At 41.1% G+C, this 12,110-nt stretch overlaps 1 protein-coding gene across 1 annotated transcript in view; it reads left to right on the forward strand.

Annotated features, from left to right (window-relative positions):
• slitrk5b (SLIT and NTRK-like family, member 5b) overlaps positions 1-5,307 on the forward strand; it is a 5,598-nt gene extending 291 nt beyond the window's left edge. The window contains exon 2 of the mRNA XM_057336027.1: positions 949-5,307. Within this exon, the coding sequence (XP_057192010.1) occupies positions 949-3,534 (2,586 nt within the window). The 3' untranslated portion in view covers positions 3,535-5,307. The remainder of the gene's footprint in view (positions 1-948) is intronic.
• Positions 5,308-12,110: the final 6,803 nt, after the last annotated feature.

Consider the following 12,110-nt stretch of genomic DNA (forward strand, 5'->3'; position numbering starts at 1 on the left):
AAGCAAGAGAGAGAGAGAGAGAGAGAGATGATGACACATCATATAAACATAAATTAAGACATAAAAAGGACAGTATACATTGTGTAAATTAATGTCGATGATACAATTATGTGAAATTAAATATAGGCACGTGTTATGTGTTCTCTCTCGCCCCCCTCTCTCTGTGTGTGTGTGTGTGTGTGTGTGTGCGGGGGGAGAGAGAGAGAGATAAGCGACGATTAACGTCGTTCAACTTTATTTTCACGCCTGTTTCAGTCGTGTCATATGTGATCGGTCTGTAATAGTCAATATTTCAGATGATCATGTTATTGAGCCAGAACTGTAGCGTTAAAGCAATTATCACATGTTTTATAATGATATCTCTCTTGCATTTAATATTCGCCTATAGTGTACAGTTAGGTTTTAATACTTATTTTATTTTAATATAAGATCTCAGTGACCTGTGCATAATGTGGTCTGGGTTATATATTTTTTTCAAACATCATCACATCTTTTTGTTTTAGTTTTCAATAATGAATTTTATTCCCAGCCTCTACAAGGAAGGTTCTTTTCTCTCTTTGAATCGTAGATAAGTAGATTTTGCCTACCGGTTTTGCAAAAAAAATCAAAATACTGAGAAAACGCATAAAGTTGTCCAAATGAAGTCCTTAGCATAGCATATTACTCACAAAAATAAAGTTTTTATATATTTACGCTAGGAAATTTACAAAATATCTTCATGGAACCAATGATTTTTGGCACCAAAGAAAAATCGATAATTTTGATACATAAAAAAATAACCCGTGCTACTTAAGACTGGTGTTGTGGTCCAGGGTCACATATTGTTAGTTGCATTAAATTGTTTAGCATTGTAAAATGTGACCGTATGTCTTTGTTCTTTCTGTGAATTTGCTCCATGCTTTTGGATTTGAACTAAAATGAACGTGTTTGTTTTTTGTCTCTCTTTAGGTGACAGAACACATCTCTCATCGACAAACATCCAACGTCATAAACATGCATATGTGGATATTGGCCATATCGTCTTTTGCAACGTTTTTCAGCTTCATTGAGATGTTTGATGTTTATGGAGATATATGTAGAGGTCTGTGCGTGTGTGAGGAGAGAGACGGGATTCTGACAGCCAGCTGTGAAAACAGAGGAATAAACAATCTATCGGATGTCACGCCTTTACAGCTGACTTCATATCATCTTCTGCTGGCGGGAAATCTGCTGAAGAAAATCTCACTCGATGATTTTGTTAGTTATGAGGGACTCACCATTTTACATCTAGGAAACAATGATATATCGGAGCTCGAACCCGGGGCGTTTAACGGACTCCAGGGATTAAAGAGACTGCATCTGAACAATAATAAAATCGAGGCGCTACAGGACGACACGTTTCTTGGACTGGAGAGTCTGGAGTATCTACAGATGGACTACAATTACATTAGCCACATTGAACCCAAAGCCCTGAGCAGATTACATCATTTGGAGGTTTTTATTCTGAACGACAACCTGCTGTCCGCTCTGCCGTTCAATGTTTTCCAGTTCGTTCCTTTGACTCATCTCGACCTGAGGGGGAATCAACTCAAGGTGCTTCCCTACAACGGCCTCCTGGAACACATGAGTCGCATCGTGGAGCTCCAGCTGGAAGAAAACCCGTGGAATTGCTCTTGCGAACTCATCGCCCTCAAAGCTTGGCTGGAGAGCATCTCTTACACGCCGTTAGTGGGAGATGTGGTGTGCGAGACGCCGTTTCGGCTGCACGGACGAGACCTGGACGAGATCTCCAAACAGGAGCTGTGTCCGCGGAGAGCCATCGCTGAATTTGAGATGCGAGCAGAGCCGGCTCACAGCAGCGAGGTCTTTTACAAAACCACGCCGGCGACAGTGAGGGCTGCCTTCGCTTCCTCAACCGTCTTGCGACCGACGAAAAGCAGCCGTTTGTCCGGGAAGCTACGCGTCAAACCCACTTCACACTCATCCTCCGGCAAACCGCAGAACTACGGGCCGATGCTGGCCTACCAGACGAAACCTCCGGTGTCCCTGGACTGCCCGAGCGCGTGCACCTGCAATCTCCAAATCTCAGACTTGGGTTTGAACGTTAACTGTCAGGAGAGGAAGATCGAGAGCATTTCCGATCTCAACCCCAAACCGTACAACCCCAAGAAAATGTACCTGACGGGGAATTACATCTCTTCTGTGTGCAGCTCGGACTTCGTCGGGTCTTCGGGGCTAGATTTGCTTCACCTGGGCAACAATCGTGTAACCGTCATTCACGACCGAACGTTCGGTCAGCTGATACATCTGAGAAGACTTTACCTGAACGGAAACCTGTTAGAGCGCCTCACCGAGGAGATGTTCTACGGCCTACAAAGCCTCCAGTTTCTGTATCTGGAATATAACGTCATCCGAGAGATCGCGGCCGACGCCTTTCATCAAGCGCCAAATCTTCAGCTGCTGTTCCTCAACAACAACCTCCTCAAGATGTTACCGGTGGGAATCTTTGACGGATTAAATCTAGCTCGGCTGAGTCTGCGCAGCAACCACTTTCGCTCTCTTCCCGTCGGCGGGGTGTTAGAAGAGCTAACGTCGCTCGTGCAAATAGATCTGTTCGAGAACCCGTGGGATTGCTCATGTCCGGTATTGGACACGAAGAACTGGTTGGAGCAGCTTGGCGCTGGCACCGTGGTGAACAGCGTCATCTGCGAATCTCCGCCGAGGCTCTCGGGAGAAGATGTGCGGCATCTTCGCTCCTCTCATCTCTGCCCAGAAAACTCAAACGTCGAGTCTTCCGACGAGCCGCCCTCGGAGGACTCCTTTCCTGGCAGTACCATCACCTTAGAAACAGCCTTGGATTATGGCACGCAGTCTCCTGCAGTCCCTCTCTCCGTTCTCATTCTCGCTTTACTGCTCATTTTTATATTATCGGTTTTTGTTGCCGCCGGGCTCTTCGCTGTCATCATGAAACGCCGCAAGAAGTCTGAACGCTTGGCTTCGCTTAATGCCACCGCCAGCTCCTTCAATGCCATCTACCAAGACGGGGCGGCGGGAAAGTCTACCTCCGCGGGCCACGTTTACGAGTACATACCACCCGCTGTCGGGAGCGTTGCCAAACACCTCCCCTACAGTCCCAGTGAGGGAAATGAAATGAAGGGTTACAGAGACTTTGAGGAACTCAGAGCGCTGGCGGCCGGCTCGGATGAAGAGGTGAGGAGCAATGCCATAAGCTCAGAGTTCAGTGCGGGCACTCCGGACGCCCTCAACAGACGCTCCCCGCTTTTAGATGACAACTACTTTTACAGGGATATTCTAGCTAGGGACCAGCAGGCATCTCACAGGGCTAGTTTAGCATGCAAACACGGCCCGCCAGACTTTGATGCCCGACATCAATGCGTGAATCCAGACAGAAAACAGCAGGTGTACTGCACGACACCCGCCGGCGTCTACACAGAGCCCGGACGAAGTGAATACTGGGAACTGAAGGCAAAGCTGCATTTCGAACCCGACTATCTGGAGGTTCACGAGAAGAGAACAACCTTCACCCAGTTTTGAAGTACACGTGTCCTAATGTTCTTTCAATTTTGATGTTTTGGGATGGGAGAGGACTTTTATCCGAGAGATCCCGTCTCCCCAAAACCAAAAGAAATGCATGTTTTGCGTAGATAAAATCTATAAATAAAAGTCTATTTTTGTACTTTTGGACGTTGTTTTTATGACAATTTCTCACCCGATTATTCCAAATTGTAAAAGTCTTTTTTTTTTAAATGTATCCGTGTTTGTGAGATTCTCTTCAAATTCTCATCGATGTGTATATATTCAAAAGATTTATTATGAAACTCCTCCATCTATGTGTCATTTATTATGTTGTGTGAGAATATTAACATGACATCTGACTTTATAGGAATAGTTCATCTTCAAAATGAAAATTCTGTTATTATTTACACGCCCTCTCGTCGTTTCCTTTATGACTTTCTTTCTTCTGCGGAACACAAAAGAAGATATTTTGAAAACCGTCGGTCCCCATTGACTTGCATTGATTTTGTGTCCATACAATAGAAGTCAGGGACCAATAATGTTTGGTTACCAACATTTTTCAAAATATCTTTTGTGTCTTGCAGAAGAAAGAAATGACAACAGGGTGAGCAAACGGTGACTGAATTTTCTTTACGAAGGTGAACTATTCCTTCATTTAAATCACGCTTTTCTTTATAAAAAGAGACAATCTTTTTCTTATTGTACTCTTATTTGTGTATGTAAACATATTTCCACGGTTTTCATAAGCGATACAGGTGTACTCGTATCATGCATCAGTCCTGCAAATCTTTGCACTTTTGCACAACTGTTTAAATTATATCTTAAATTTATATCAACAGATTTTGTAGGATGTTAAAAACAGGGTAAAAGTGTTTTTTTTCTGAATATGCTTTTAATACGTCCTTTCTCTACGATGTTTATGCAGTAAAAGCACAACATGTATAGCCTGCAGTCCACAGCCGCTGTGCAATACTGTCAACTCCCTTTAAATGTTTTTGGCATTTGAACGCCCACGTCAACTAATGAGAAACGCCATGAACGCGTGGTGGGAGATGACAACTACAGGGATGCAGTGTATAAGCCAAATATGAAGTTCCTTCCCCCTCACTATTCCAATTTCCATCAGGTCTGTGATGCGTGACTCGTGAAGGAAACAACAACCCAGCCCTTCTTTTACGCGAGGGCTTGATATTCAGCAGATGCCAATGAACATTTCACGCAGGGCTTTAGGCGGACGGGAGACATTGTTATGCAAAAACAGTGCATAAATGTTTCTTCTTGTTTTTGTTACTCGTATAAAAATCAAAGCTAATGTTGACAGTACCTAGCAATTCTTTCATGCTTTTCTAAGTCACTGTCATGGCTGCATATGGTCGCTGTGCCATGCTGAAGTTCATTTCTGCGTGAGTTGAATGAATTACAGGCAGTGTTGCTAAACATGTCTCATTTTTGTGTTACAGAATCTCGTATGTATGGAACAGATGGCCTTGAATTAAATGTTCAAATAACAGAGGTTCTTGTTAAAATGCCATGGTGGTTTTGAAGCCAAATCTACCGTGGCCGAGAAGTGCAAAACAAAACAACAAGTTGCAAAACTAAAAACAAATCTAAAAGCAAAATCCAAAAATCCAAAATCAAAATGACAAATCTGAAAACGCAATATCAAATCTAAAAACAGAATAGCAAATCTTAAAACACAACAACAATTCGGGAAACAAAATAACAAGTCAGAAACCACATCGACAAGTCAGAAAGCAAAACGACAAGTCAGAAAACACAACGACAAATCAGTAAAACATGAAAATGTAGGTATTTTGTTGAAATGGGATAGCTACTGCTGATTGGATGAAACTCCTGTCAATCAAGATATCCAGGACGCTCAATGAGAAAGAACATGCATATGTGATACAGCGCATATCATTGATTAAGGTTCAAAAGCCACATTTTGTTAATAAAGTTGAAACGGGCTCATCTTGCATTAGGAGTAGATGCGTGTCTGTTTCACACTGCGTGCATGAGCAGAGTCGGCGTGAGCCCTGAGCAGCACGCATAGACTGCCTGTGTACCATCCATGATCGTTTTCCCCTCACACGATACAATATAAGCATATGACATGATATGTACTTTAATCTGTGTCCCTGTTGGTTCTGGTGAGAGAGTGACTGACGCGACCGTTTGTTTCGCTTACAAATATAAACATAAGCCTATACACGCACATCAAACGCGTGCGGTGTACGCGATGCGGTGCTGCGCGTCTCGGCCAATGTGTGAAGCCAAGCTGGAAAGCGATAACTTTGCTATGGTTTTGTTTGTACAACTGTAAAAAAATGTGAACGAATATAAAGAGACGTTCAGAACAACCACGCGTCAGATGCGCGTTTTCACAGTATTGTTATAGGCTTATGTTTATATTTATAAGTGAAAACAAACGCGTCAGTCACTCTCTCACCACAACCCACAGGGACACAGATTAAAGTACATATCATGTTATATGCTTATATTGTATGTATTTTGTGAGGGGAAAACGATCATGGCTGGTACACAGGCAGTCGCCTTTAAGATGCACTATGCGTGCTGCTCAGGGCTCACGCCACGCGAAGACTCTGCTCATTGATGCTGTGTGAAACAGACACGCATCTACTCCTAATGCAAGATGAGCCCGTTTCAACTTTATTAACAAAATGTGGCTTTTGAACCTTAATCAATGAATATACGCTGTATCACATATGCATGTCCTTTCTCATAGTACATCGAGCGTCCTGGATATCTTGATTGACAGGAGTTTCATCCAATCAGCAGTAGCTATCCCATTTCAACAAAATACCTACCTTTTCCGGTTTGACTGATTTGTCGTTGTGTTTTCTGACTTGTCGTTTTGCTTTCTGACTTGTCGATGTGGTTTCTGACTTGTCGATGTGATTTCTGACTTGTTATTTTGTTTCCCGAATTGTTGTTGTGTTTTAAGATTTGCTATTCTGTTTTTAGATTTGATATTGCGTTTTCAGATTTGTCATTTTGATTTTGGATTTTTTATTTTGCTTTTAGATTTGTTTTTAGTTTTGCGATTTGTTGTTTTGTTTTGCACTTCACGGCCACCGTACAAATCTGTTGAGCCAAACGAAAACAATATAGAGCAAAAATATTTCAGGTACTGCAGTTGATTTGTGCAAATGCAGGAAAGATCTAAATTAGAACATGTGACTCTGCACTCATCAGATGTTTTTTGTTCTAGAGTCTCTAGAATTGGGAGAAATAAAAAGAGAATCGAATGGGAGTGTAATTGTTGAAACACATGAAGAGTCTGGAGGTGTAAAATGAATGTAGACTGAAGAGGTGATGAGAAATGTGATGAGACATGTTTGAGTTCATATCGAAATCTTGAATAATATTGACTTTTTGACTGCAGACTTGACAAATCTGAGCTCAGTTTGACATATTGTTGACATCTCTTTTGTGCATACTCATATGAGACTTAAGCAAAAGTTTCTACTTGCACACATTTAATTCACTGTAAACAAATATTTGTTGCTTTTTGTTGGTTCAACTTTAAAAAATAAGTAGAACCAATAACCTGGTTGTCTTAAAAGTTGGAGTTAATTCAACTTAAAAATGTTAGTTCACTCACTGAAATTCTTGTTGAGATGACTTGATTTTTTAAGTTGAATTAACTCCCAACTTTTAAGGCAACCAGGTAATTTAGTTGTGTAAGTTGAACCAACTATTTTTGTACACAATTGATTTAAATGAGACAGAAGACGTTTTATCCGTCATCTTTTTTATGGGTGAACCCAATCCGGCATCGCTCAGTCTCTCATACTAAACCTTTGAGATGGTGTTTTGACAGTATGTGCACTGAATATTGTGAAATGAAAACACAAGAACAGTGTGGCAAGATGGGCGTGGTTCAGCGAAGTCTGCAGCAGGAGAGAGAGTGAGGAGACGAGCGGTGAGTGAGTGGCGCTCGCACAAATAATGAACACCTGTGCCTTGTTCCAGTAACTGGCGTGGAGAGGCTTAAAAGCAGCAAGGCAGAGACAGTCGGTGAGAGAGACCGGAGCTGACGGCTGGAGACGAGTGGCCTCGAGCGAGTGAGCGGGAAGCTCTGACCTTAAGAAAGACTGGTCTTGCACTAAAGTGGAAGTGTTTGATTTAGGCGCGTACAGCGCTTGTGTTTTGTTAATAAAGTAAGTAGTCGTCAGCTCTACCCTGATTCCAGCCTCTTCCTTCCTGTTCCTTTGAAGTCTTGTTACAAACAGCTTGTCAAATACAGAAGTCGATTGTCTTTGCAGAACCGGCTACATTATATCCAGAAAGTGACAGTATAGTGCTCAAATCTGTCACAAACATTTTTGCGAAATTGTTGACATGCCGTTTTAAATTCAACATACAGTACACAAACAACATTTAATGAAACGTTCCATCTATGCATTTGGCAGATGCTTCGATCTGTCCTACAATGCTTTCAAGCTCTACATTTATGCATTTGGCAGACGCTTTTATCCAGAGCGACTCTACAGGTTCAGTGTGAACCCATGACCTTTATTAATTAAACTACAGGAACACAAAATGAACTTGATGTCTGTGTTTGGATTCATGTCAGGGCGGTGCGTGAGATTTCATCTTTGTGTTTAATAATGTTCAAGGTCATGTAAAAAAGTCATGTCTAGATTGAATACACTTTATATAACTGTGGATAAAAGCATCTGCCGAATGCATAAACGCAACTGATGGCATCTCAATTGCTCTATAAACACAAAATCAAATGTCTGTTTGCCTTTTGCTTTATGTAAAACCCCAAATTCTTTAAATTACTATAAAGCAACTAATGCATAAAGAAGTGTAAATAAAGAAATGATGAATGCAGAACTAGATCATTCTAAAGGGTTCAGAAACACAAGGCGGCTGTTGCCATATTACTCATCAGCGGTACATTCTGTGCTTATGGAAGAACAATTTCTCTTCATGTCTCAGAGAGTTGCTCATTAAAACCTCACCTCTGGCTTTACTCAGTAGACTTAATTTAGCTTCAGGCCAGTTTGCCATTCATGCGACAAAAAAAGGTGAAACGGAACATTATTTTACATCGCATTGTGTAATGCATTCTGTTTGGAAAGGGAGGCATCAGCTTTGGTATCACAATAATGTGACATAAGATGAAGCAGGAACGTTTGCTTTAAACATTTCTGTCTGAAAATATCTTTTTATAGGGTTGTACCGAGGAAACACGTTTTTTCTTCCTGATATTTTCCTTCAAGGAAATGTCGTCATTTGCAAACTATAATAAGATGCACTGATGTACATGCTATCGTGAGCTAAAGAAATAAAGATCATGTGTTTTTTGCAAATAAAAGAAATCATGTATTACATCTTAAATTGACTCGCATGAAATGCCTTTTCTTTAAATATGATGTTGGTCTTGAACTATATTGAGGATAAGCAAAATATTCGTGCTTGGGTGGATTTTAAAGGAAAGATTTGTAAACAAGATTCTGCATTCTGTAGGCAGATATTTAAAAATAATGTCATGTCAAATATGAAAAAGAAATGAAGTGCAAAATAACCGTTAAAGATAACATACAAAAAATATAAAACTAACTGTTTTGGCCGAAAGAAACTACAATTACAATGTGTGACAACTTGCCCCAAACTGTTATTCATGAAAAAAACTTGATACAAACATTTTTATGATTACCCAACAGAAATGTTCAAAAATGTGATCATGCAATTACATTCACAAACGTATGTTCTTAATAAAATATTCATGTACAATATTTATAATATTAGACCGTTTAAAAGCATGTGTTTGAAACCAACGTACAACACAAAACATGAATTTGGTCAATAATTTGACACCTTTTATTTCAGTCTCTCATAAAGTCACCGTGACAACATCCCTCAGCGACAACTAGCCCCCGTTTCTCGTGTGTCAATGATGATTCACTGCCTGGCAAAATGACTTGTAGTCCAGAGCTAATTTTAAATGGGGCCTGAGATTTTTCCCTTCGCCAGGCTGGAAGCAACTCTTTGGCAGATTGCAAGGGTTAAGGTGGCAGAAATGGCAGAAATGAGGCCAGATCTGGATTATATAAGCCCGAGGAGTCATGGCACGCTGAGGAGAGGAGACTCATATGACTCGGAGTCCACCGGAGGAAAAACAACACAAATGTGCTTTGAGACACTTCTAGAAGAATATTCATTTGCCATCTCACGGTGGAGATGGTAAATGAACATTCAAGGCAACACAGATATAGAAAACCTATGGACAGCATTTATTTTGTGTTTGCTGCGGTATTGTACCTGCGTCTGTGATTCTCCGTGTGTGTGAATTATTTACTCACAGTCTGTGCATGCATGCCCGGAGCGCTTCAGCGGCTCGGCTGTTGAAATAAAACGCTCCTCAGCCCAGCAGATCAGACTTGTACACAAAACAACTTACATAATTCAGGAGTGTACCTCAGTCCTGATAAACATTCACAGCTGCTTCATTAAACGCCGGCATAAATTAGGCTGGCGGTGGGTGGGACACGTTCTGACATTTACTTCAGAAACAGAAAAACAGACGCCCTCCCTATTTCTCACCCGAGAAACCACAGCCTGGTCATTCTAAAATTGGCAATACAGCAAAATGGGTTTCGGAAGGCACATGGCCTCATGAAATAAACAGATTTACAGCATAAACCCAAATGCGTGTGTGCCGTGACTGCAGAAGTGCTAATTTCCCTCAAACCACACCTGCTGTCTTTGTAGCCGTTAACCTAAAGTGTCGTGAGTTTTTCAGGTTGAAGTGACGCACCTTGACAGATTGAGGCTGAAAATGTCTCAGGTAGACGCGTGGGCTATTGCACACATCCATCATAACACTGCGTTAAACAGCTCACATCTCATGCAGATTTGAAGAGATTACAACGATTTCAAATTTATACTCATGAGAGGGAATTTCAAGTGACCAGAATAATCTCCAAAAGATTATGTTGCATGAGAAATAATGATGTCCGGTTCCTTTATCATTACTATTCAATCTGAAAAACATTTGCTGGAAATTTACATTTCCTCTTCTCTTTTACGTCTCTCACATGCTTCTGTTTAAATGAATTAGACACACACGAAGAGCAACTTGTGTGTTTGAGACGAACATTATACCAGTACACACACATCCTGAGTATTCAACCCGTGACCTTGGCTTTGGTAGCGCCAACCTCATGTTGAGGATGCCATCCATGCCAGTTGAGCTACAGGAACAGAGTTCAGCTGTGATTGGCTGATGCATGAAGGACACGCCCTTCTGTACTGGCAGGACTTTAGGCTTTCGTTTACAATGATTCAGACCAGTGATTGACAGCTGGTGCCTCGTGACCCAAAAATGAAGCATTCTTTCTTTTGCAGAACACAGAAGATACTTTGAGAAAGGTCTCAGTGTTCACATGATGGAAGTCAATGGAGTTCACTGTTGTGTGGTTATCTACATTCTTCAAAATATCGTCTTTTGTGTTTTTGCAGAAGAAAAAACTCATACAGGTTTGACATGACATGAGGGGGAGTAAATGATAACAAGAATTTATTTGTACCTTCAAAAGATTGCTGTCCTTGAGGGAGGGGCTTGAACTTGAGAACTTGAGCCCGAGCTCTGAGCTGTCCCGCCTCCTCTGGACCACAGAATTAGATGAAATGATGTAAAATGGAATAAAGGAGGAGTTGGATTTGTAAATTCGAAAACGACGATTCACTTGTTTGTAATTCAGTGAGAGTGGAGATGCCCTGGAGCCCCATCACGCATCGTCACGCGTGTAACTGTGTGTGTGCTGGGACATCACAGGAATTTCTCCAGCATGTTTCTGATGTACACAGGAGAGAGAGAGAGAGAGAGAGAGAGAGAGAGAGAGAGAGAGGGAGAGAGAGAGAGAGAGAGACAGAGAGACAGAGAGAGCGCCTCCACCACACTTGAGATGGTTGTAAAAGAAAGGAATCAAGCAGTGAGAAAAAATCTGACCAAACATCTGATCTGCTTTATCACGAGCACGCTGAATGCATTATTCAAAGTAATGTTGAAGGATTTATTTAACAGAGGGTGAGAGGTTGCACGCTGATGAAAATAGATATTTCAAGAGTTCTTAGATTGAGTATGCATTTATTTCATTATTCTGGAGAACACATGTAAACAAGACTGAAACTGAATTTTAATACAGAAATTTGGCAGAAATAAGAGTGTGTATGTTTACACCGAGTACAAACAGCCCGCCTTGTTGGTAGAAACTATTTGCACTAACTCCGCCCACCAGTATCCAGTGTGTTTATTGGTTTGACACCGGAGAACCGGGTTCAAATCCACCTTTTGCCGAAATCGCTCTTTTACCTTTTCGCATCACATATCAGATCATGAATATGTATATAAAAAAAAGTTTTATTCATAAAGTTTAGGTTAAGGGTACGGTTAGGGGTAGGTGTAGGGCTTTAACATCTCAATAAGTTACCATCCTTTTAATATTTTTTAATATATAAAGATTTAAATAATGTTTAATGCACAACAATACTGAGGTGCAACTAATATCTGCCACTATTTATAAGTGCCAATAGCATCTAACTATTTACACTAAATC

Source organism: Triplophysa rosa, linkage group LG6 (genome assembly GCF_024868665.1).
Source record: "Triplophysa rosa linkage group LG6, Trosa_1v2, whole genome shotgun sequence".
In the NCBI taxonomy this organism is placed as follows: Eukaryota; Metazoa; Chordata; class Actinopteri; order Cypriniformes; family Nemacheilidae; genus Triplophysa; species Triplophysa rosa.